General features: G+C 44.9%; 2 protein-coding genes across 6 annotated transcripts in view; both read left to right on the forward strand.

The window, feature by feature from the left end:
* ryk (receptor like tyrosine kinase) overlaps nucleotides 1-10,034 on the forward strand; it is a 144,903-nt gene extending 134,869 nt beyond the window's left edge. For all 3 annotated transcript variants that reach the window (XM_036978933.1, XM_036978931.1, XM_036978932.1), the window contains 2 exons: nucleotides 3,621-3,757; nucleotides 8,478-10,034. In XM_036978933.1, the coding sequence (XP_036834828.1) occupies nucleotides 3,621-3,757; nucleotides 8,478-8,589 (249 nt within the window). In that variant the 3' untranslated portion in view covers nucleotides 8,590-10,034. The remainder of the gene's footprint in view (nucleotides 1-3,620; nucleotides 3,758-8,477) is intronic.
* Nucleotides 10,035-16,484: 6,450 nt separating this feature from the next.
* LOC110524858 (solute carrier organic anion transporter family member 2A1) overlaps nucleotides 16,485-27,140 on the forward strand; it is a 50,117-nt gene continuing 39,461 nt past the window's right edge. For all 3 annotated transcript variants that reach the window (XM_036978934.1, XM_036978935.1, XM_036978936.1), the window contains exon 1: nucleotides 16,485-16,730. In XM_036978934.1, coding sequence (XP_036834829.1) covers nucleotides 16,695-16,730 — 36 coding nt within the window. In that variant the 5' untranslated portion in view covers nucleotides 16,485-16,694. The remainder of the gene's footprint in view (nucleotides 16,731-27,140) is intronic.

Consider the following 27,140-nt stretch of genomic DNA (forward strand, 5'->3'; position numbering starts at 1 on the left):
TCTGTTCTCTCCTCTCCTCTCATTCTGGTCTCTCCTCTCCTCTCATTCTGGTCTCTCCTCTCATTCTGGTCTCTCCTCTCCTCTCATTCTGGTCTCTCCTCTCCTCTCATTCTGGTCTCTCCTCTCATTCTGGTCTCTCCTCTCATTCTGGTCTCTCCTCTCATTCTGGTCTCTCCTCTCATTCTGGTCTCTCCTCTCCTCTCATTCTGTTCTCTCCTCTCATTCTGGTCTCTCCTCTCCTCTCATTCTGGTCTCTCCTCTCCTCTCATTCTGTTCTCTCCTCTCCTCTCATTCTGTTCTCTCCTTTCCTCTCATTCTGGTCTCTCCTCTCCTCTCATTCTGGTCTCTCCTCTCCTCTCATTCTGGTCTCTCCTCTCCTCTCATTCTGTTCTCTCCTCTCCTCTCATTCTGTTCTCTCCTCTCCTCTCATTCTGTTCTCTCCTCTCCTCTCATTCTGTTCTCTCCTCTCCTCTCATTCTGTTCTCTCCTCTCCTCTCATTCTGTTCTCTCCTCTCATTCTGGTCTCTCCTCTCCTCTCATTCTGTTATCTCCTCTCCTCTCATTCTGGTCTCTCCTCTCCTCTCATTCTGGTCTCTCCTCTCCTCTCATTCTGGTCTCTCCTCTCCTCTCATTCTGGTCTCTCCTCTCCTCTCATTCTGGTCTCTCCTCTCCTCTCCACCAGACAGCCTGATTTCCCTCATACCGGACCTCTTCCTTCCTGATGAGGCTCTACTGCTCCCAGTCCTCACCCCTCCCTCCCTCCTCACCCCTCCCTCCCTCCCTCCTCATCCCTCCCTCCCTCCTCACCCCTCCCTCCCTCCTCACCCCTCCCTCCCTCCTCACCCCTCCTCACCCCTCCCTCCCTCCTCACCCCTCCTCACCCCTCCCTCTCTCCTCACCTATCCTCACCCCTACCTCTCTCCTCACCCCTCCCTCTCTCCTCACCCGTCCCTCTCTCCTCACCCGTCCCTCTCTCCTCACCCCTCCTCACCCCCCCTGCCTCCCTCCCTCCTCCTCACCCCTGCCTCCCTCCCTCCTCCTCACCCCTGCCTCCCTCCCTCCTCCTCACCCCTGCCTCCCTCCCTCCTCCTCACCCCTGCCTCCCTCCCTCCTCCTCACCCCTGCCTCCCTCCCTCCTCCTCACCCCTGCCTCCCAGTCCTCACCCAGTCCTCAGTCCTCACCCCTCCCTCCCAGTCCTCACCCCTCCCTCCCAGTCCTCACCCAGTTCTCACCCCTCCCTCCCAGTCCTCACCCAGTTCTCACCCCTCCCTCCCAGTCCTCACCCCTCCCTCACTTCCCCTCCCTCCCAGTCCTCACCCCCCCTCCCTCCCTCCCCCCTCCCCCTCCCTCCCTCCCCCTCACCCTGCCTCCCTCCCCCCTCACCCTGCCTCCCTCCCCCTCCTCACCCCTGCCTCCCCCCCTCCTCACCCCTGCCTCCCTCACCCCTGCCACACGCACACACACCCAGCCAGTCAGCCACACGCACACACACCCAGCCAGTCAGCCCCACACTTACTGTTAATGAACCGTAGTCACCCAGTCAGGGCTTGATGACTCCAGGGATCCTAATGGCAAGAATGATTTTCAGACTCAGACTTTCTCCTAAACTTTCATTGATGTCAATGTGTGAACCTTCTGGTTCGTGTTCAACTCTCATTGTGAATCAAGTCTGAATAGCTTCTGGTTCGTGTTCAACTCTCATTGTGAATCAAGTCTGAATAGCTTCTGGTTTGTGTTCAACTCTCATTGTGAATCAAGTCTGAATAGCTTCTGGTTCATGTTCATCTCTCATTGTGAATCAAGTCTGAATAGCTTCTGGTTCGTGTTCAACTCTCATTGTGAATCAAGTCTGAATAGCTTCTGGTTCGTGTTCAACTCTCATTGTGAATCAAGTCTGAATAGCTTCTGGTTCGTGTTCAACTCTCATTGTGAATCAAGTCTGAATAGCTTCTGGTTCGTGTTCAACTCTCATTGTGAATCAAGTCTGAATAGCTTCTGGTTCGTGTTCAACTCTCATTGTGAATCAAGTCTGAATAGCTTCTGGTTTGTGTTCAACTCTCATTGTGAATCAAGTCTGAATAGCTTTTGGTTCGTGTTCAACTCTCATTGTGAATCAAGTCTGAATAGCTTCTGGTTCGTGTTCAACTCTCATTGTGAATCAAGTCTGAATAGCTTCTGGTTCGTGTTCAACTCTCATTGTGAATCAAGTCTGAATACCTTCTGGTTCGTGTTCATCGCTCATTGTGAATCAAGTCTGAATAGCTTCTGGTTCGTGTTCAACTCTCATTGTGAATCAAGTCTGAATAGCTTCTGGTTCGTGTTCAACTCTCATTGTGAATCAAGTCTGAATACCTTCTGGTTCGTGTTCAACTCTCATTGTGAATCAAGTCTGAATAGCTTCTGGTTCGTGTTCAACTCTCATTGTGAATCAAGTCTGAATACCTTCTGGTTCGTGTTCAACTCTCATTGTGAATCAAGTCTGAATAGCTTCCGGTTCGTGTTCAACTCTCATTGTGAATCAAGTCTGAATAGCTTCTGGTTCGTGTTCAACTCTCATTGTGAATCAAGTCTGAATAGCTTCTGGTTCGTGTTCAACTCTCATTGTGAATCAAGTCTGAATAGCTTCTGGTTCGTGTTCAACTCTCATTGTGAATCAAGTCTGAATAGCTTCCGGTTCGTGTTCAACTCCCATTGTGAATCAAGTCTGAATAGCTTCCGGTTCGTGTTGCTATATTGTCTTTGTAGAACACTGGCTAATCTTCTGGTGATGACTGTTGATTGAATCGTTGACTTGGTTCCAAAACCTAAATCATGTTGTTTTTTTTTTATATATATATATATATATATATAGTTAGTTAGTTAGTTAGTTAGTTAGTTAGTTAGTTAGTTAGTCTGTATGAATAATCTTATCATGTTCTGTTCTTTGGAAATAGGAAGTGGATTAAAAAGCTAAAGTTGGATTCAGTTTGTTTGGGAGTTGCAGACACTACCTAAAAATGGTTCTGATAAATGGCTGTTCTCAAGCACCATGTGGTCCAGCTTTCAAGCCCTTATCAAAACTTCTAGGAACTGTGTTGGGTGTACATTTTCAGCTAAATTTCCTTGCATTGTGTCAGTGGAATGCTTCGTTCAGCCATTGGCTGAACCCGAACACAACCTTCCCTGACACCGAGCTCACACTGACAGACCTTGGCCTTAATTTAACACATTTCTTGAACATAACAGAGAGCGTTGTTCCTGAAGGTTTCCCTGATTAAACCCCCATCTGTCACATGTTGTGTTGTTTTAGCCTGCATGTAGCTAATGCTACGCAGAGACAACCTCAAGGTCAAGAGATTGAACACAAACGTTCCTTTATTCGTCCTCGATGTTATTTTAGTGTGTGTGTCTGTCAACCTGTCTTGTTGGTCATATCAAAAGCTGTCCGTCTGAAATAAATACAATTTATAGAACGAGAGAAGACTCTCATTCCTTTGGGCCGTTCTGCCTTGTGATCTGACCTCTAACCCTTGACCTTTAACCTTGTCCCTGTTCCTCAGTGGGCGTTTGGTGTGACCCTGTGGGAGTTGATGATCTTGTTGTCTAACCCTTGACCTTTAACCTTGTCCCTGTTCCTCAGTGGGCGTTTGGTGTGACCCTGTGGGAGTTGATGACCTTGGGACAGACGCCCTACGTGGACATCGACCCTTTCGAGATGGCAGCCTATCTGAAGGACGGATATAGAATAGCACAGCCAATCAACTGTCCTGATGAACTGTAAGTACAATAGCACAGCCAATCAAACTGTCCTGATGAACTGTAAGTATAATAGCACAGCCAATCAAACGGTCCTGATGAACTGTAAGTACAATAGCACAGCCAATCAACTGTCCTGATGAACTGTAAGTACAATAGCACAGCCAATCAACTGTCCTGATGAACTGTAAGTACAATAGCACATCCAATCAAACTGTCCTGATGAACTGTAAGTACAATAGCACAGCCAATCAACTGTCCTGATGAACTGTAAGTACAATAGCACAGCCAATCAACTGTCCTGATGATCTGTAAGTACAATAGCACAGCCAATCAACTGTCCTGATGAATTATGAGTTATGTCTTAATTGAGTTTGATCATCAGTTATTTTAATTGACAATTCTATAGTTTTATTGGTTTTAAGTATTTTCTGTAAACGGTACCTAATGAGAATTGCCTGGCAGTTTGAATCTCCAGCTTTTCCGTTAACTGTAGGGCTTCCCTTCAGAACATTGAACAGCAGTTAGATATGGCTTCTCATGGCATGTTCTCTTCTCCGTTATCAACATAAGCACACGTACTGTCCAGCATGGAAAGTTCACTCTAGGACCCTCCAGAGGGGTGGGGTTGACTCTAGGACCCTCCAGAGAGGGGGGGGGGGGGGGGGGGGGTTGTTGACTATAGGACCCTCCAGAGGGGGGGGGGGGGGGGTTGTTGACTATAGGACCCTCCAGAGAGGGGGGGGGGGGGGGGTTGTTGACTATAGGACCCTCCAGAGGGGGGGGGGGGGGGTTGTTGACTATTGGACCCTCCAGAGGGGGAGACAGCTAAAAATGGGTGAGTTCAACTTCAGCCGGACGCCTCACACACTAGGGTTCGGCGGTAGCCAGATGTTTATATCGTCCATACCGTCCTTCTCTCATCCCGGGATTTACGGTATTACCGGCTTAGTTCACAAGGGCGTGCCAAAGAAACACAAAAAAGCCCATTGTGCGTCTTACCACAATGTTAACAGAATTACCACAAGTAATAGAGAGTTTCCATGGAGGCTGCAAGCTAAATATGCTAATGTGCTCAAAGATATGCAATCCAGCTCCTAAAGTTATACATACATTTGGTAGCTCCTACCTATATAATGTTTGGTGAGTTTGAACATTAACAAGCGAATGAACAAAGTTGATGGGCATGCATGTCTGAAGGAAGAACCGTTCTGCCTCTGGATCAGCAGTGTCTGGAGTCGTTAGGGCCGATACCGATATCCAATGTTTTCCTCGCCAAAAACACCGATACTGATATCCAATATTTTCCTCGCCAACAACACCGATAAACGATATTTTACATTTTAGCAGCCTTTTTAAGAATTCTAGTGCAGCTAAAACCTAAGGATCCACCACTTTTTTACATTTTTTTGCCAAAAATGGCATACCCAAATCTAACTGCCTGTAGCTCAGGACCTGAAGCAAGGATATGCATATTTCTGATACCATTTGAAAGGAAACACTTTGAAGTTCGTGGAAATGTGAAATGAATGTAGGAGAATATAACACATTAGATCTGGTAGAAGAAAATACATTTTTTTTTGTACCATCTTTGAAATGCAAGAGAAATGCCACAATGGCCACTAGATGGCAGCAGTGTATGTGCAAAGTTTTAGGCTGATCCAATGAACCATTCCATTTCTATTCAAAATATGCACGATATATCGGTGAGCATATATTGGAATCGGACGACCGGCAGCATCGGCCCAATGTCTAGTTAAAACTGCAATGCGCAAAACCGATGTCAAAGCTGACGTGCATACCTGTGTATATATACATATATATACCTACAGTGGGGCAAAAAAGTGTTTAATCAGCCACCAATTGTGCAAGTTCTCCCACTTAAAAAGATGAGGCCTGTAATTTTCATCATAGGTACACTTCAACTATGACAGACAAAATGAGAAAAAAAATCCAGAAAATCACATTGTAGGATTTTTAATGAATTTATTTGCAAATTATGGTGGAAAACTTTTGTTATTGACCAAATACTTATTTATCTCAATATTTTGTTAAATACCCTTTGTTGGCAATGACAGAGGTCAAATGTTTTCTGTAAGTCTTCACAAGGTTTTCACACACTGTTGCTGGTATTTTGGCCCATTCCTCCATGCGGATCTCCTCTAGAGCAGTGATGTTTTGGGGCTGTTGCTGGGCAACACGGACTTTCAACTCCCTCCAAATCTTTTCTATGGGGTTCAGATCTGGAGACTGGCTAGGCCACTCCAGGACCTTGAAATGCTTCTTACGAAGCCACTCCTTTGTTTCCCGGGCGGTGTGTTTGGGATCATTGTCATGCTGAAAGACCCAGCCACGTTTCATCTTCAATGCCCTTGCTGATGGAAGGAGGTTTTCACTCAAAATCTCACGATACATGGCCCCATTCATTCTTTCCTTTACACGGATCAGTCGTCATGGTCCCTTTGCAGAAAAACAGCCCCAAAGCATGATGACTCCACCCCCATGCTTCACAGTAGGTATGGTGTTCTTTGGATGCAACTCAGCATATTTTGTCCTCCAAACACGACGAGTTGAGTTTTTACCAAAAAGTTATATTTTGGTTTCATCTGACCATATGACATTCTCCCAATCTTCTTCTGGATCATCCAAATGCTCTCTAGCAAACTTCAGACGGGCCTGGACATGTACTGGCTTAAGCAGGGGGACACGTCTGGCACTGCAGGATTTGAGTCCCTGGCGGCGTAGTGTGTTACTGATGGTAGGCTTTGTTACTTTGGTCCCAGCTCTCTGCAGGTCATTCACTAGGTCCCCCCATGTGGTTCTGGGATTTTTGCTCACCGTTCTTGTGATCATTTTGACCCCACGGGGTGAGATCTTGCGTGGAGCCCCAGATCGAGGGAGATTATCAGTGGTCTTGTATGTCTTACATTTCATAATAATTGCTCCCACAGTTGATTTCTTCAAACCAAGCTGCTTACCTATTGCAGATTCAGTCTTCCCAGCCTGGTGCAGGTCTACAATTTTGTTTCTGGTGTCCATTGACAGTTCTTTGGTCTTGGCCATAGTGGAGTTTGGAGTGTGACTGTTTGAGGTTGTGGACAGGTGTCTTTTATACTGATAACAAGTTCAAACAGGTGCCATTAATACAGGTAACGAGTGGAGGACAGAGGAGCCTCTTAAAGAAGAAGTTACAGGTCTGTGAGAGCCAGAAATCTTGCTTGTTTGTAGGTGACCAAATACTTATTTTCCACCATCATTTGCAAATAAATTCATTAAAAATCCTACAATGTGATTTTCTGGATTTTTTTCCCCTCATTTTGTCTGTCATAGTTGGGAGAACTTGCACAATTGGTTAAACACTTTTTTGACCCACTGTAGGTAGGTAGGTAGGTGTATATATATATATATATATATATACAGTGCCTTGCGAAAGTATTCGGCCCCCTTGAACTTTGCGACCTTTTGCCACATTTCAGGCTTCAAACATAAAGATATAAAACTGTATTTTTTTTGTGAAGAATCAACAACAAGTGGGACACAATCATGAAGTGGAACGACATTTATTGGATATTTCAAACTTTTTTAACAAATCAAAAACTGAAAAATTGGGCGTGCAAAATTATTCAGCCCCCTTAAGTTAATACTTTGTAGCGCCACCTTTTGCTGCGATTACAGCTGTAAGTCGCTTGGGGTATGTCTCTATCAGTTTTGCACATCGAGAGACTGACATGTTTTCCCATTCCTCCTTGCAAAACAGCTCGAGCTCAGTGAGGTTGGATGGAGAGCATTTGTGAACAGCAGTTTTCAGTTCTTTCCACAGATTCCACAGATTCTCGATTGGATTTAGTTTACTACAAGGTATTTACTTAAAGTAGCTACAAATATTAAAATGCTAGGCGGTGGCGGCTAGGCGGCTGTCTCTCACCATCATTCATTACAGACTGAGTCTTATCCACATCCTGAGCCTGTCAGGGAGCTGGAGCGTGACTTTCTACTGCTGTGGATGAGCTGGCCAGGAATCACAAAGAGACATAACGGGCTTCTGTGTCAGAATCCCAAATGGCACCCTACTCCCTATATAGTGCACTTTTGACCAAGGTCCCTTCCCTCTGACCTTTTCCACCAATGCATTTCATTTTTAGAAGTAGATGAGAATGCAAGGAATTGAGGAAAGAACCTATGTCCACTACAAGACTAGATGGGCTCTGTTCAAAAGGGGTGCCATAGAGTCCTGGTCTGAAGTAGTGCACTATATAGGGAATAGGGTGCCATAGGGTCCTGGTCTAAAGTAGTGCACTATATAAGAAATAGGGTGTCATTTGGGACGTTCATCACTTCAACACTCCATGATTTACAGTTGGATGAGCGGCCGCCGACAGGAAGTCGAGGAAAAGCTAATCAGATTGTTGTTGGGGGGAGCCGCTGCACACGTTTCCTTCAGAAAGACTGTTGAATTGGAAAGTGTCCACCAAATAGAAGGCGTAGGAAGGGGAAGACTGAAGGCGACATGGAGGGATGCAGGACTGATAGTGTGCTGATGTTGGTTTCTCTGATGACCCAAGTGCTGAATAGCCTCGGGACATGGGAATGGGACTTTTTTTTTTCTGTACATGCTGTGCTATTTAGAGCATATTTGGCCGTCCTTATGGGGTTTGAGTCAAAGTACACGTTGCGATATGAGAGCCTAAATGGCTTGTGACGGTTCACTCGCTGACCCAGCTAATTCTCTGTCTGTCTGTAGGTTTGCGGTGATGGCCTGTTGCTGGGCCCTGGATCCAGAGGAGAGGCCTAAGTTCCAGCAGCTGGTCCAGTGTCTGACTGAGTTTCATGCAGCGTTGGGGGCATACGTGTAAAATCTAGCCCCAGGCTTCTGTACGGACCAGGCCCGGGAGTTACTGGACAGCACTAATCACAACGAGGAATACATTTACAAACCTTTATGCCTTGTAGAAACGAAAGAAGACTTTCATTATTATGAGAATTTATTTTCAGAGTGAGGTTTCTATAATTTGTGCTTCAAATGGATACTCTGAGGTCGTCATATTTCCCAGTATACCTCACAAGCTTCCTGAACAGACCTATGCCCTCACTATGAAACGTGGACCCACAAGGACGTGACCTCTTTTGGAAGAACCTAAGAAGCGTATATGTGCCAACAAGCTGTTGCCACCATTTTCCTAACAACTACACTTTGAGGACTTGTTTGTAAAGACATTTTTTTCCTGTTTATTATCTAAGAAAAGAGATGTACATTTATTGTTGTAGATCTGTGGTTTTCAGTGAGCGGATGAGTCCACAGTAGACCAGTGAGCGGATGAGTCCATAGTAGACCAGTGAGCGGATGAGTCCACAGGCTTCACGTATAGTAGTGGGGAATTCACATCTTCACCTAGTACACTACGTAGGGAATTTGGGCCGCAGATGGGGCTTCTTCTGTGTACTTAAAGACATGCTGGTTCACTCTGTCATGGTACGATAAACTAAAGGTTTGTACAAGAGGCCTCTTGGGGGGGGGGGGGGGGGGGGGGGGGCAGCAAAGGCCTAAGCAGCTCTGCTGGACGTTATATTGGACAATGACATGTGGAATGTCTCTAGTTCAACAGATCTCTACTGAAGGACCTATTGAACATTGTCACACGTTAGTTTTCCTCTTTCCTTAGGAGCCAATGGAGCGTTAGCATAGCCGGGGACGTTGTTGTTGTCGCCCACATCCCATGATCTCCTCAGCATCCATTTACCCAGTAGTGTGCACCAGACTGGATGATATAGGCCTGTTACAGTACACTACATACCCAGATGGGAAATGTTTGGTTTCTGAGTTGTTGAAGCTACCCATTGTACCCCTTTTTGAAAATCGCAACGATCAAGTTCACTATCAGTCATTTCCCTCAGATATTTATCTAACAGGGTTGTCGTCATGAATAATATTCTTGTGTGTTTTTTTTTACTTTTGACTGTTCTGTGTCAGAACAAAACCCAGCTACCAACCACACACGTTGTTTTGACAATGACAAAGTATGAATTTATACTAGAACACTTATCCACTGTGAAAACAGAATTTACGTGCCAATCTGATGACGACATGGCTAGCTCTGGTCCCGAGGCGCTACGTGCTGCTTGCTCACGCTGAGCCTTCACCTAGCAGCAGGTAATGACCTGGACCAGAGCTACCAACATGGCCTCGTCGTAGACCTGTAGGATGTCTACAGGGATCACTGCATGTTGAATTTAAAAAGTGTTCCCATCTGTAAACTGAATTCATACACACAACAAAAAAAAATAAACTAATTTGTTCTGATTTGTGTGGTCTGTTTTTATATGTATATCTATCTTTCTGTTTAAAAGACTAATGCCCCATATTACCTTTACACTACTTTGGACCCATAAGGCTCTGGTCAAAAATAGTTGCACTATATCCAGTTGAAGTCGATAGTTTACATACTTAGGTTGGAGTCATTATAACTTAGAACACTTCACAAATTTCTTGTTAAACTATAGTTTTAGCAAGTGGGTTAGGACATCTACTTTGTGTCTGACACAAGTCATTTTTCCCAATAATTGTTTACAGACAAATTATTTCACTTATAATTCACTGTATCACAATTCCAGTGGGTCAGAAGTTTACATACACTACACGTTCATCTGTACACACAATCGTACGCAAGTATAAACACCATGGAACCACGCTGCCGTCATACCGCTCAGGAAGGAGATGTGTTCTGTCTCCTAGAGATGAACGAACTTTGGTGCGAAAAGTGCAAATCAATCCCAGAACAACAGCAAAGGACCTTGTGAAGATAATGGAGGAAACAAGTACAAATGTATCTATATCCACACCAGACTACAGTTTCTAACTGCACATGAGGACAAAGATTGTACAGTGCCTTGCGAAAGTGTTCGGCCCCCTTGAACTTTGCGACCTTTTGCCACATTTCAGGCTTCAAACATAAAGATGTAAAACTGTATTTTTTTGTGAAGAATCAACAACAAGTGGTGCACAATCATGAAGTGGAACGACATTTATTGGATATTTCAAACTTTTTTAACAAATCAAAAACTGAAAAATTGGGCGTGCAAAATTATTCAGCCCCTGTACTTTCAGTGCAGCAAACTCTCTCCAGAAGTTCAGTGAGGATCTCTGAATGATCCAATGTTGACCTAAATGACTAATGATGATAAATACAATCCACCTGTGTGTAATCAAGTCTCCGTATAAATGCACCTGCACTGTGATAGTCTCAGAGGTCCGTCAAAAGCGCAGAGAGCGTCATGAAGAACAAGGAACACACCAGGCAGGTCCGAGATACTGTTGTGAAGAAGTTTAAAGCCGGATTTGGATACAAAAAGATTTCCCAAGCTTTAAACATCCCAAGGAGCACTGTGCAAGCGATAATATTGAAATGGAAGGAGTATCAGACCACTGCAAATCTACCAAGACCTGGCCGTCCCTCTAAACTTTCAGCTCATACAAGGAGAAGACTGATCAGAGATGCAGCCAAGAGGCCCATGATCACTCTGGATGAACTGCAGAGATCTACAGCTGAGGTGGGAGACTCTGTCCATAGGACAACAATCAGTCGTATATTGCACAAATCTGGCCTTTATGGAAGAGTGGCGAGAAGAAAGTCATTTCTTAAAGATATCCATAAAAAGTGTCGTTTAAAGTTTGCCACAAGCCACCTGGGAGACACACCAAACATGTGGAAGAAGGTGCTCTGGTCAGATGAAACCAAAATTGAACGTTTTGGCAACAATGCAAAACGTTATGTTTGGCGTAAAAGCAACACAGCTGAACACACCATCCCCACTGTCAGACATGGTGGTGGCAGCATCATGGTTTGGGCCTGCTTTTCTTCAGCAGGGACAGGGAAGATGGTTAAAATTGATGGGAAGATGGATGGAGCCAAATACAGGACCATTCTGGAAGAAAACCTGATGGAGTCAAAAGACCTGAGACTGGGACGGAGATTTGTCTTCCAACAAGACAATGATCCAAAACTTAAAGCAAAATCTACAATGGAATGGTTCAAAAATAAACATATCCAGGTGTTAGAATGGCCAAGTCAAAGTCCAGACCTGAATCCAATCGAGAATCTGTGGAAAGAACTGAAAACTGCTGTGCACAAATGCTCTCCATCCAACCTCACTGAGCTCGAGCTGTTTTGCAAGGAGGAATGGGAAAAAATGTCAGTCTCTCGATGTGCAAAACTGATAGAGACATACCCCAAGCGACTTACAGCTGTAATCGCAGCAAAAGGTGGCGCTACAAAGTATTAACTTAAGGGGGCTGAATAATTTTGCACGCCCAATTTTTCAGTTTTTGATTTGTTAAAGTTTGAAATATCCAATAACTGTCGTTCCACTTCATGATTGTGTCCCACTTGTTGTTGATTCTTCACAAAAAAATACAGTTTTATATCTTTATGTTTGAAGCCTGAAATGTGGCAAAAGGTCGCAAAGTTCAAGGTGGCCGAATACTTTCGCAAGGCACTGTACTTTCTGGAAAAAAATGTCCTCTGGTCTGATATAACTGTTTGGCCATAATGACCATCGTTATGTTTGGAGGAAAAAGGGGGAGGCTTGCAAGCCGAAGAACAGCCCGGGGGTGGCAGCATCATGCTGTGGGGGTGCTTTGCTGCAGGAGGGACTGGTGCATTTCACAAAATAGATGGCGTCATGAGGTAGGAAAATTATGTGGATATATTGAAGCAACATCACAAGACATCAGTCAGGAAGTTAAAGCTTAGTCGCAAATGGGTCTTCCAAATGGACAATGACCCCAAGCACACTTCCAAAGTTGTGGCAAAATGGCTTAAGGACAACAAAGTCAAGGTATTGGAGTGGCCATCCCAAAACCCTGACCTCAATCCTATAGAAAATGTGTGCGAGCAAGGAGGCCTACAAACCTGACTCACTTACACCAGCTCTGTCAGGAGGAATGGGCCAAAATTCACCCAACTTATTGTGGGAAGCTTATGGAAGGCTACCTGAAACGTTTGACCCAAGTCAAACAACTCAATTAGTAGTTGGTAGCATTGTTTATGTAAACTTCTGACCCACTGGGAATGTGATGAAAGAAATAAAAGCTGAAAAAAAGCTCATTCTCTCTACATTTCACATTCTTAAAATAAAGTGGTGATCCTAACTGACCTAAAACAGGGAATTTTTACTAGGATTAAAAGTCAAGAATTGTGAAAAACTGAGTTTAAATGTATTTGGCTAAAGTGTAGGTAAACTCCCGACTTTTACAGTTAATGTGATAGGACGCCATTTGGGACAAAGTCCATAATAATGGCGTCCTCGAGGAAGAAAGTGGGCCGGTGCATTTAGAAATGCCAGGGCTGATTTCTGGTCCCATTTGGGACAAAGTCCTCATGTTTGCCTGTTTGTTTGAAGTGCAGGAGGAAGACATGTGCAGAGCCTGATTGGCAGGATCCTCACTGTGCTTAGGAGTTTCCTGAACATCAAAGCTATATTGTACAGTAGCATAGCAGTGCTTTCACAGTTGTACTGCCAAGAACCAATCTGAATTATAGTCACAGTAATTGATAACCACAACTTGGGCTGTGGAGGTATTACTGGGGGCACAGAGACATAACATTTAGGGTTTATAAAGGCTCTTACATACTTATAACCAGTTATTAAGCGTTATAAACTGGCTGGGGTTCGAGCCCTGAATGCTGATTGGCTGTCAGCCTTGGTATATCACACCGTATACCACAGGTATGACAAAACCATTTATTTTTAATACTCTAATTACTAACTAGTTTATAATAGCATTGAGGCACCTCCAGGGTTTGTGGAATATGGCCAATATACTCTGCTTTGCGTCGTGTCTAAGAACAGCCCTTAGCCGTGGTATATCGCCCCCCCCCCCCACCTTATTACTTCATTATACCTGCAGGCTATGTGTTACCTATAGAACACTTTCATTATCCAAGAATGTCACTACAAGATGAACATGTTCTGTGCCCAGCGTTAGTTTAAACCATAGATCCTTTTGTGGAGTTATGATTTTACTACTCTGTGTGGGTCTGAAATGGTGCCCCATTTTTTACCTCTGGGGCCCTGGTCAACAGTAGTGCACTATACAAGAAACAGGGTGCTATTTGGGATGCCTCCCCCGTATGGATCAATGTTGACATTGTGTGTTATACAGCAGGGGAACAAAGACCCATGTTTTGATTCACCCGCCTGAGGATCAAGTCACTAACCAAGACATGTGCTACACTGTTTCAACATGGCGTAATGGAAACTTATCTGAAATCTAATTTGTGGAGGAAACCAGGTTGACAAAGCCTGAGATGCTAAACAAGACACTGATCTAATGTTTTTTAGTGTTGGTCCCAAATGGCATCCTGTCCCCTATGGGGCCCTGGTTAAATGTTGTGCACTACATGGGGAATAGGGTGCCATTTGGGATGTACCCTAATAAAAAAAAGGGTTTGGTTGTTCAGGGGGGCTCAATGTGAAAATGTTGTAGGACTTACTTGCAGAACAATGTCCTCTTTAGTTTTCCAGATGCTCTCTAAGCCTTTTGCATTGATGGTCTAACTTTTATTTGCAGTTTTGAAACCCCTTCCTAGAACATCCTCACCACTGTAGTAAAAAATACATTGGTTGAATTTCCTCCTGCTTCTGCAGTTGTTTTATGAATGGTTGATGCTACAATAACCAAACAGCTGTTTGATTGGTTAGAATTTGGGCTTAAAAATTCCAGTAACTTTTCAAAAAATGTCCAGGTGTACCAGATGGGATGACCCAACCCACCACCCCGACCAAAAAAAAAACGAGGAGCTGATCCATTTTTAGCCCAGTGGGCCTATCTACCCTGGGATCATTATATGGGTAATAATGGGAAGAAAGGAAGAAAATGGGCCGGTGCATTTAGTAATGCCAGGGCTGATTTCTGGTCCCAGTCCGCCCCCAACCACCTGGTCTCTGTAACCACCTAACCCTCCCCCCATATGCAGATTTAGTGTCCATTTCAGGTGGTCCCAGTCCACCCCTAACCCCCCCTATATGCAGATTTAGTGCCCATTTCAGGTGGTCCCAGTCCACCCCTAACCCTCCCTATATGCAGATTTAGTGCCCATTTCAGGTGGTCCCAGTCCACCCCTAACCCTCCCTATATGCAGATTTAGTGCCCATTTCAGGTGGTCCCAGTCCACCCCTAACCCTCCCTATATGCAGATTTAGTGCCCATTTCAGGTGGTCCCAGTCCACCCCTAACCCCCCCTATATGCAGATTTAGTGCCCATTTCAGGTGGTCCCAGTCCACCCCTAACCCTCCCTATATGCAGATTTAGTGCCCATTTCAGGTGGTCCCAGTCCACCCCTAACCCCCCCTATATGCAGATTTAGTGCCCATTTCAGGTGGTCCCAGTCCACCCCTAACCCTCCCTATATGCAGATTTAGTGCCCATTTCAGGTGGTCCCAGTCCACCCCTAACCCCCCCTATATGCAGATTTAGTGCCCATTTCAGGTGGTCCCAGTCCACCCCTAACCCCCCCTATATGCAGATTTAGTGCCCATTTCAGGTGGTCCCAGTCCACCCCTAACCCTCCCTATATGCAGATTTAGTGCCCATTTCAGGTGGTCCCAGTCCACCCCTAACCCTCCCCCCATATGCAGATTTAGTGCCCATTTCAGGTGGTCCCAGTCCACCCCTAACCCTCCCTATATGCAGATTTAGTGCCCATTTCAGGTGCTCCTAGTCTGCCCCTACCCCCCCCCCCCCCCCCCCCCCCCCCAATATGCAGATTTAGTGCCCATTTCAGGTGGTCTCAGTCCACCCCTAACCCCCCCCCCCCCCCCCCCCCCCCCAAAAAAAAAAAATATGCATATTTAGTGCTCATTTCAGGTGGTCCCAGTAATACCATTAGCATCATCACTAACAATGGGTCAGCCGAGGTCATGTGAATGCTTGTCAACCTCCCAGCGTACGTTGACAAAATGTGTTGTGGTGTTGATTTATTGTAGTCTATTTATGATTGCCCTTTCTTTCCTGGGTTGATCTTTCATGGTTGCCACTGTGTGTTCAGCTGCTAAGTCTTGAACCGGCTTTGATGGAATAATGACACCTTTTTGAAAGACTTGTGTGATTTATCAGCAGAACACCTATTACCTCCTGTTGGATGTGTGTCAAGGAGGGAGGGAGGGTGTGAGAGAGGGAGGGAGGGTGTGAGGGAGGGTGTGAGGAGAGGAGGGTGTGTGTTCCTGCGTCTGTCTCACATTCACGGCTAAGTATCAGAAGAGTAACTTCCCTAATTCGTCATTCACATTGATGACAGGAGGTAAAAAAATGTAGCAGATCGGTGATACTTGTCTGTCAGCGGTAGACTCTTCCCCCTAGCCTGTGTGTCAGATCCGCAACAGGCAAGATGAGTATCAATGGCTATAAAATAACCTACTGTCAAACTCTTTTTTTTTAAATGCTGAACTGTAAATGTAGAAAAACAAAAAGCAGAAACTTTTGTTGGATTGTCAATTTTAAAAAAAAGTTTAAACTGAACTATGCATATTAAAACAGTGACTCTGTTTGTTTATGATTATTTATTAAATATTTGTCCAAACAATTACATCAGACATTTCTTATTGTTGAATAAAAACAATCACCACGCTGCCGCCTGTAGAAAACAGGTCATGTGTGCCAAATATGGTCTTTTCATCATTACGTTCAAAACAATGCGCGCGTGGAGTTGTGGGCTGAGTTGTTGGCCCCGTTACATCACTGTGAGCCATAAAAGCTCATTGACACACTCACCAGAGTAGAACACTGTGGGACAGCTATTACCTCTTCGACACAGAGAAAGTCACTGCTGCTGAGTTCTTCTGCCCTGGACTGGACTGGACTCTCTCTCTCTCTCTCTCTCTCTCTCTCTCTCTCTGTCTCTCTGTCTCTCTCTCTGGATACCCTTTTACTCTTCACAGCAGAAGGGGATTTGTGTCAAAGATATGAAGAAACCAACATCTGTGTTTAGCAATATAAAGGTATGTTGTTTGGTATTATTTATCCTTCATGTTACTGTCATTTATTATTGGAGACATTTTGATTAAACACATAACCACCCCTCTTCATTTAGAAGAGTGTTTTTGGGGGTATCTTCTCCGGCACATAAAATATCTCTGATTTGGTAATAGCAACGTTTGATACCATACAGAGCTGCTCAGGTGACACTGAGCAACCAGGAAGCTTGATCACCCATCTCCTTCATTACTCATTCTGGGTACTGGTACATGCTTCATTTCATCGTCAACCTTGTTTTGTATGTCTGAATGATCAACATGGCTAATGAAAATACACGTGTCTTCAGTGGATATATAGCCTGCCCTGTACCATGAGATTGTGAACCTACATTCCTCTAGACATAATACACACTGTAGTTGCCTAAGGCTACAGATCCTCACCATGTTACTAGAGCAGTCTGTTATGTTTAATTTTTTTTTTAAAAATATAGAAGTTTATTCTAAATACTAATGACGTCACACAGTTATGTTAGCCACACCTGGATGTTTCAGTGCTGCATGTTTGCCCGAGGCGGAATAGTGTACCTTGTACCGCTTCAGTTGTCATTGTAGCAACAAATATTAGTGAAATGTCTTTTCCTCCCTTTGTTTGGTCTGTTTGACATAATATAGTTCATTACCCATCCTACCCTGGGGTGGGGGGGTGGGGGGTCTTTATCTTAATGAATGGGACGGATGTCACATCTGGTCTCACCAGTTTTTTTTAGTTTTTTTTTTTAGATATAGTCTATTCTTAGTCATTTTGTAAAAAAAAAGATATTATTAAGTCTTAAGTCACATTTTCTCTTCATTTTAAATAATGATTTAGTCTAGTTATTGTCAAAATGATGAAAACAGTGAGCCATTCTAGTCACATCACATTTGTTTTGCCTTGTTTACCTACAGTAAACATTAACCACTGACTTCCATGTGCACAAACATACAGAACTTGTCCTAGCGTTATTTTGTTCTGCATAACATCCTATTCTCTTCCCAACAGCAGAAATATGATAAACATATATATACGAATATTTAACCATTATCTGGCCATGTAAATTCCTAATGAGAGAGAGAGAGACAGAGAGAGAGAGACAGAGAGAGAAAGAGAGAGAGAGAGAGACAGAGAGAGAGAGACAGAGAGAGAGAGAGAGAGAGACAGAGAGAGAGAGACAGAGAGAGAGAGAGAGACAGAGAGAGAGAGAGAGAGAGAGAGAGCGACAGAGAGAGACAGAGAGAGAGAGACCGAGACAGAGAGAGAGAAAGAGAGAGAGAGAGAGAGAGAGAGACAGAGAGAGAGACAGATAGAGACAGAGAGAGAGAGAGAGACAGAGAGACAGAGACACAGAGAGAGAGAGACAGAGAGAGAGAGAGAGAGAGAATCACCAGATTATGACACAAAGTATTGCCAAAGTCGTATGGGTTGCACCTCCATCTCTTGGTCGCGTCATTGACATTGTTATCAACGTTCAACAGTCGCTTCAGCCACACTGATGTCCAGAAATAGAGCGGGAGCTAATGACCGAGCGGGAGCTAATGACCGAGCGGGAGGTAATGACCGAGCGGGAGGTAATGACCGAGCGGGAGGTAATGACCGAGCGGGAGGTAATGACCGAGCGGGAGGTAATGACCGAGCGGGAGATAATGACCGAGCGGGAGGTAATGACCGAGCGGGAGGTAATGACCGAGCGGGAGGTAATGACCGAGCGGGAGATAATGACTGAGCGGGAGGTAATGACCGAGCGGGCTGCAGTGTTCTGGATAAGTTGCTAGAGACGCCCAGCCCTGAGAGCTGATAAGTTGCAAGGGGTTTGATGGCATGTTGTCCAGGGGCACTACAAGGTTCTTTGCATTCTGGGACAGCGTGGAGTTGTCAACCGTGACGGAGAGGTCTTGGAGCGGGCAGGCCTTCTCTAGGAGGAAGAGCAGCTCCGTCTTGTCGAGGTTGAGCTTGAGGTGGTGGGCCGACATCCAAACTGAGATATCTGCCAGGCACTCAGAGATGTGTGTCGCCGCCTGGGTGTCAGAAGGAGAAAAGTAGTTAATTGTCATCCACATAGCAATGATAGGAGAGACCATGTGAGGATATGACGTTTTAAAACGTTGTGTCCTGCTGAACTCGCCCCAGGTTTTGGTGTAAAGGGAGATGAGGAGAGGGCCTAGAACCGAGCCCTGGGGGACACCAGTAGTGAGAGTACATGTGCAGACACAGACCCTCTCCATTCCTCTCTTTCCTTCCTACAATAACTCGGCAGAACCGTCTTTGTTTCGGCGACGGTCTTAGTTTTGGCGACGAGACCGCCGCTGACACTGATGACCAAAACCACAACTGTCAAAAAATGGCCCCGCCCCTTTATCCTGGTTGACGTGTCAATAATCAGCTGCAAGATATGAGCAGTCAGCAGTTCACAGCAGTTCACACACCAAGTAGGCTAACAAGCAAAACGTTCTCGACCGTTGCAGATAGAAACGTAACGAACAGAGCCGACATCGTTCCTTATTCAACATGTCACAGAGGCGTGTTTGTTCTACATAGCATATTTCTACCTGAACGTTCTGAAACGTTGTGTCCTGCTGTACTCGCCCCCAGGTTGTTAGTTATAGCTAGCTAATGGAGGTACCACTGAACAAGGTGTAGCCTAAACAAATGTTTAACGGTCCCGTCCGCGAGTTGCCTAGTTTTATAACTGCCGGCGATATGCTTTATGATGGTTAAATGTGGCCCGCCAACGCACGATAGAAAGAAACAAACTATGCGCCGGTATTATGGGTCATATCTTTTCAACGGACGAATCAAGTAATTTTTTTATTAATTTTTTCCTCTAGGGAAAGAGGGAGACTTGGCTAGTACTTTGGCTACAGAACCTGGCTCTGAAATGCAATTGGGGAAAGTACGAGGGTTGAACGAGACTACAAATGCAAAAAACCTTTCTATACTCCAGGCAGATAAATACATTCTGTAGCTGTTGTAGACTGTTGATTTACTATTGAACTTAATGCTGCAATTGTTTTTAATTTGGTAAGCAGCTTGTGTTTTCAGCTTGTGTTTCGTAGCCCTCTCCTGCAGTCAAACGACCACATCGCCCTCTAGTGGCATTATGGGTGGAATGTTATTTATATTTTTCATAATTAATAAACATGTATTTTTAAAACCCCCGAAAATATGGGGTTTCTATGTCAAACGTGTTGTTATATTTCAGTCTTCTGTAATGTATATAATGTGTAATATTGGGATGCAAACTCAAAATTGAATACATTTCAACGTCTTTTTTTTTAAGCCCATAACCATGTGTGTGAGGTGTTTACTTTTGATTAAGACATACCAAAAAAGAGGTAAACGGTAGCTGGTTAGCTACGGTGAAGCAAGAGATTCGACTGGCATGAGATGTATAATTGGAGGCGTAGCTGGGGCGGAGCCTGTCTGTCAAACAGCTGGTGTAGGCAGAGCTGGGGCGGAGCCTGTCTGCCAACCAGCTGGTGTTGGCTGAGCTGGGGCGGAGCCTGTCTACCAACCAGCTGATGTAGGCGGAGCTGGGGTGGAGCCTGTCTGTCAACCAGCTGGTGTAGGCGGAGCTGGGGCGGAGCCTGTCTGTCAAACAGCTGGTGTAGGCGGAGCTGGGGCGGAGCCTGTCTGCCAACCAGCTGGTGTTGGCTGAGCTGTGTGTGTCGCGTCCTTCCCACTTCCTGAACAGAACTGCATCTGTGCTGCTAATATTAATTGTACTTATCCCTGAAAAACTTTAATTCTCTCCAACAAACTCTTGTCCAGTCCACTTAATAGTCAGCATTTTGTCAGAGATATGTTATTTTTTTAGGGGTAGATCAGCTTTAATAATATAGATAGATTGTGGCTTCAATCGATGTAATTGTCTGCATAATTTCTAATCCCCCATATACAGTGGGGTAAAAAAGTATTTAGTCAGCCACCAATTGTGCAAGTTCTCCCACTTAAAAAGATGAGAGGCCTGTAATTTTCATCATAGGTACACTTCAACTATGACAGACAAAATGAGAAAAAGAATTCATAAAATCACATTGTAGGATTTTTAAGGAATGTTTTTGCAAATTATGGTGGAAAGTAAGTATTTGGTCACCTACAAACAAGCAAGATTTCTGGCTCTCACAGACCTGTAACTTCTTCTTTAAGAGGCTCCTTTGTCCTCCACCTGTAATAATGACACCTGTTTGAACTTGTTATCAGTATAAAAGACACCTGTCCACAACCTCAAACAGTCACACTCCAAACTCCACTATGGCCAAGACCAAAGAGCTGTCAAAGGACACCAGAAACAAAATTATAGACCTCCACCAGGCTGGGAAGACTGAATCTGCAATAGGTAAGCAGCTTGGTTTGAAGAAATCAACTGTGGGAGCAATTATTAGGAAATGGAAGACGTACAAGACCACTGATAATCTCCCTCGATCTGAGGCTCCATGCAAGATCTCACCCCGTGGGATCAAAATGATCACAAGAACGGTGCAAAAATCCCAGAACCACACGGAGGGACCTAGTGAATGACCTGCATAGAGCTGGGACCAAAGTAACAAAGCCTACCATCAGTAACACACTATGCCGCCGGGGACTCAAATCCTGCAGTGCCAGACGTGTCCCCCTGCTTAAGCCAGTACATGTCCAGGCCCGTCTGAAGTTTGCTAGAGAGCATTTGGATGATCCAGAAGAAGATTGGGAGAATGTCATATGGTCAGATGAAACCAAAATATAACTTTTTGGTAAAAACTCAACTCGTCGTGTTTGGAGGACAAAGAATGCTGAGTTGCATCCAAGGAACACCATACTTACCCCCCCAAAACATCACTGCTCTAGAGGAGATCTGCATGGAGGAATGGGACAAAATACCAGCAACAGTGTGTGAAAACCTTGTGGAGACTTACAGAAAACATTTGACCTCTGTCATTGCCAACAAAGGGTTTATAACAAAGTATTGAGATAAACTTTTGTTATTGACCAAATACTTATTTTCCACCATAATTTTCAAATAAATTCATTAAAAATAGTTGAAGTGTACCTATGATGAAAATTACAGGCCTCTCTCATCTTTTTAAGTGGGAGAACTTGCACAATTGGTATGAACTAATGGAAAACAACAATTTGGCTTCTTCTTACAGCTTATACATTAGAAGTCGGAAGTTTACCTACACCTTAGCCAAATACATTTAAACTCAGTTGTTCACAATTCCTGACATTTAAACCTAGTAAAAATTCCCTGCCTTAGGTCAGTTAGGATCACCACTTTATTTTAAGAATGTGAAATGTCAGAATAATAGTAGATATATTTAAGCTTTTACTTCTGTCATCACATTCCCAGTGGGTCAGAAGTTTACATACACTGAATTAGTACTTGGTAGCATTGCCTTTAAATTGTTTAACTTGGGTCAAACGTTTCGGGTAGCCTTCCACAAGCTTCCAACAATAAATTGGGTGAATTTTGGCCCATTCCTCCTGACAGAGCTGGTGTAACTGAGTCAGGTTTGTAGGCCTCCTTGCTCACACACGCTTTTTCAGATCTGCCCACAAATTTTCTATAGGCTTGAGGTCAGGGCTTTGTGATGGCCACTCCAATTCTTTGACTTTGTTGTAATTAAACCATTTTGCCACAACTTTGGAAGTGTGCTTGGGGTCATTGTCCATTTGGAAGACCCATTTGCGACCAAGCTTTAACTTCCTGACTGATGTCTTGAGATGTTGCTTCAATATATCCACATAATTTTCCTACCTCATGACGCCATCTATTTTGTGAAGTGCACCAGTCCCTCCTGCAGCAAAGCACCCCCACAACATGATGCTGCCACCCCAGTGCTTCACGATTGGGATGGTGTTCTTCGGCTTGCAAGCCTCCCCATTTTTCCTCCAAATATAATGATGGTCATTATGGCCAAACAGTTCAATTTTTGTTTCATCAGACCAGAGGACATTTCTCCAAAAAGTACGATCTTTGTCCTCATGTGCAGTTGCTAACCATAGTCTGGCTTTTTTATGGCGGTTTTAGAGCAGTGGCTTCTTCCTTGCTGAGCGGCCTTTCAGTTTATGTCGATATAGGACTCGTTTTACTGTGGATATAGATACTTTTGTACCTGTTTCCTCCAGCATCTTCACAAGCTCCTTTGCTTTTGTTCTGGGATTGATTTGCACTTCTCGCACCAAAGTCAAATCAAATCAAATTTTATTTTTCACATACACATGGTTAGCAGATGTTAATGCGAGTGTAGCGAAATGCTTGTGCTTCTAGTTCCGACAATGCAGTAATAACCAAGTACGTTCATCTCTAGGAGGCAAAACTGAGGGGTATGACGGCAGCGTGGTCCCATGGGGTTTATTCTTGTGTACTATTGTTTGTACAGATGAACGTGGTACCTTCAGGCATTTGGAAATTGCTCCCAAGGATGACCCAGACTTGTGGAGGTCTACAATTTTTTTTCTAAGATCTTGGCTGATTTCTTTTGATTTTCCCATTGATGTCAAGCAAAGAGGCACTGAGTTTTTCAAGGTAGGCCTTGAAAAACATCCACAGGTACACCTCCAACTTGCCAAAACTGTAATTTGTTAACAAGACATTTGTGGAGTGGTTGAAAAACGAGTTTAATTGACTCCAACCTAAGTGGATGTAAACTTTCGACTTCAACTGTAAATACTTAACTCAGAAAAAAAATAAACGTCCTCTCACTGTCAACTGCATTTATTTTCCGCAAACTCAACATGTGTAAATATTTGTATGAACATAACAAAATTTAATAACTGAGACATAAACTGAACAAGTATCACAGACATGTGACTAACAGAAATTGAATAATGTGTCCCTGAACAAAGGGGGGGTCAAAACCAAAAGTAGCAGTCAGTATCTGGTGTGGCCACCAGCTGCATTAAGTACTGCAGTGCATCTCCTCCTCATGGACTGCACCAGATTTGCTCAGTTCTTGCTGTGAGATGTTACCCCACTCTTCCACCAAGGCACCTGCAAGTTCCCAGACATTTCTGGGGGGAATGGCCCTAGCCCTCACCCTCCGATCCAACAGGTCCCAGACGTGCTCAATGGGATTGCAGAACACAGGCAGAACACAGGGAACAGGGAACTGAAAAAGGGACGTTTCTTTTTTTGCTGAGTTTATTTATATTTTACAGACAGTATATATTACATTATGTTTGTTTTTAGTCCCCGCCTTTGCCTACCCCCAACCCCTCCCATCTATCTCTGAACACCATCCAGTCCCATCCTTCAGCTACCCCCAACCCCTCCCATCTATCTCTGACCACCATCCAGTCCCATCCTTCAGCTACCCTCAACCCCTCCCATCTATCTCTGACCACCATCCAGTCCCATCCTTCAGCTACCATCAACCCCTCCCATCTCCCAACACCATCCAATCCCATCCTTCAGCTACCCCCAACCCCTCCCATCTATCTCTGACCACCATCCAGTCTCATCCTTCAGCTACCCGCAACCCCTCCCATCTATCTCTGACCACCATCCAGTCCCATCCTTCAGCTACCCTCAACCCCTCATATCTATCTCTGAACACCATCCAGTCCCATCCTTCAGCTACCATCAACCTCTCCCATCTATCTCTGACCACCATCCAGTCTCATCCTTCAGCTACCCTCAACCCCTCCCATCTATCTCTGAACACCATCCAGTCCCATCCTTCAGCTACCCTCAACCCCTCCCATCTATCTCTGAACACCATCCAGTCCCCCCATCCAGTCCCACCCTTGTAACATGCTACAGTCTTTACTCTGTAACATGCTACAGTATTTACTCTGTAGCAGGCTACAGTATTTACTCTGTAACAGGCTACAGTATTTACTCTGTAACAGGCTACAGTATTTACTCTAACAGGCTACAGCATTTACTCTGTAGCAGGCTACAGAATTTACTCTGTAGCAGGCTACAGTATTTACTCTGTAACAAGCTACAGTATTTACTCTGTAGCAGGCTACAGTATTTACTCTGTACCAGGCTACAGTATTTACTCTGTAGCAGGCTACAGTATTTACTCTGTAACAGGCTACAGTATTTACTCTGTAACAGGCTACAGTATTTACTCTGTAGCAGGCTACAGTATTTACTCTGTAGCAGGCTACAGTATTTACTCTAACAGGCTACAGTATTTACTCTGTAGCAGGCTACAGTATTTACTCTGTAGCAGGCTACAGTATTTACTCTGTAGCAGGCTACAGTATTTACTCTGTAGCAGGCTACAGTATTTACTCTAACAGGCTACAGTATTTACTCTAACAGGCTACAGTATTTACTCTAGCAGGCTACTGTATTTACTCTAACAGGCTATAGTATTTATTCTGTACACTAATCCCAGGATAGATTAACCCTAAATGCTCTTGTTTTGAGCCAGATACTTTAATCAATGTATCAGAGTTCATATGAATTGATGATACTCCCTTTCCTCGTGCTTTCTTATTTCTTTAGGTTTCTTGTGCTTTGACCTGTCAATTATGGGCATATTATTGAGTTGTAGCGGATAAATAATTCCCTTTAATAAATAAGAGGAACGTACATATGGAGGCGTTTACAACACCAGAGTTCATTGCAACTCACTGCATTTGTCAAGCCATAGATTTGACAGTGAATGTGCTGTGATGACTGATAAAACTAGTAATTTATCTGTAATATTTGGGTTGGAGTGGATATTTCTCGTAAATCAACTACTCATTTCTAATCTGAGCTGTTGGCTAGAGACAGTATTGGGTAGTTTACAACCTGTCACTGTGAATGAGCAGTGTGTTGTTACAATGTAAATGACCCCTCTGCTGTTTGTGTTTTGAGAGAAGAGATGGCTGGGAGAAGGACTGTCAGAGTCTGTCCAAAACCATGTTGCATCCAAATACACTCTGAGTCTGTGTGTTGTTTTCCTGTGGTTTCCACAGGGCACAGGGTAGGACTGGTGTAGGTCATAGGGCACAGGGTAGGACTGGGGTTGGTCACAGGGCACAGGGTAGGACTGGGTTAGGTCACAGGTTACAGGGTAGGACTGGGGTTGGTCATAGGGCACAGGGTAGGACTGGGGTTGGTCACAGGTTACAGGGTAGGACTGGGGTTGGTCATAGGGCACAGGGTAGGACTGGGGTTGCTCACAGGTTACAGGGTAGGACTGGGGTTGGTCATAGGGCACAGGGTAGGACTGGGGTTGGTCACAGGGAACAGGGTAGGACTGGGGTAGGTCACAGGTTACAGGGTAGGACTGGGGTAGGTCACAGGTTACAGGGTAGGACTGGGGTTGGTCATAGGGCACAGGGTAGGACTGGGGTTGGTCACAGGGCACAGGGTAGGACTGGGGTTGGTCACAGGGCACAGGGTAGGACTGGGGTAGGTCACAGGTTACAGGGTAGGACTGGGGTTGGTCACAGGGCACAGGGTAGGACTGGGGTTGGTCACAGGGCACAGGGTAGGACTGCGGTTGGTCACGGGGCAGAACTGCAGTAGGACACAGGGTACAGGGTAGGACTGCAGTAGGTTACCGGGCACAGGGTAGTACTGCGGTAGGTCACAGGGTAGGACTGTGGTTGGTCACAGTGTACAGGGTAGGACTGTGGTTGGTCACAGTGTACAGGGTAGGACTGCGGTTGGTCACAGGGTACAGGGTAGGACTGCGGTTGGACACAGGGTACAGGGTAGGACTGCAGTAGGTTACCGGGCACAGGGTAGGACTGCGGTAGGTTACAGGGCACAGGGTAGGACTGCGTTAGGGCACAGGGTACAGGGTAGGATTGCGGTAGGTCACAGGGAACATGGTAGGACTGCAGTAGGTCACAGGTTACAGGGTAGGAATGTGGTAGGTCACAGGTTACAGGGTAGGAATGCGGTAGGTTACAGGGTATGAATGCGGTAGGTCACAGGGCACAGGGTAGGACTGTGGTAAGTCACAGGGTAGGACTGCAGTAGGTCACAGGTTATTGGGGTAGGACTGCGGTAGGTCACAGTACACAGGGTGGGATTGCGGTAGGTTACAGTGTACAGGGTAGGACTGCGGTAGGTCACAGTGCACAGGGTGGGATTGCGGTAGGTCCATTTAGATACAGATTTCCTCCATCCCTATGGTACATGTTATATCACAACGTACACACACACACACACACACACACACACACACACACACACACACACACACACACACACACACACACACACCCAAACCACGTTGTCCAGCTCCCACCCCAGATGTGTACAGCAGAAAGGTGTGTGTGTGTGAGTGATCACGCTGTGCTCCATCAGTGTGTGGGCATGTCAGTTCTAGTGCTGGTAGCAGTAACCAGGTAGTCCGTCAGTGTTGTTGAGACCTCGTGCGTCTGTATGACGCAGCGTAGCAGTGATAGATACGTGCAGTCTGATTACTCTTCATGTGCTGGTAGCATTGGGATCCCTTCCA

The sequence above is a fragment of the Oncorhynchus mykiss genome, chromosome 5 (assembly GCF_013265735.2).
Source record: "Oncorhynchus mykiss isolate Arlee chromosome 5, USDA_OmykA_1.1, whole genome shotgun sequence".
Lineage (NCBI taxonomy): Eukaryota > Metazoa > Chordata > Actinopteri > Salmoniformes > Salmonidae > Oncorhynchus > Oncorhynchus mykiss.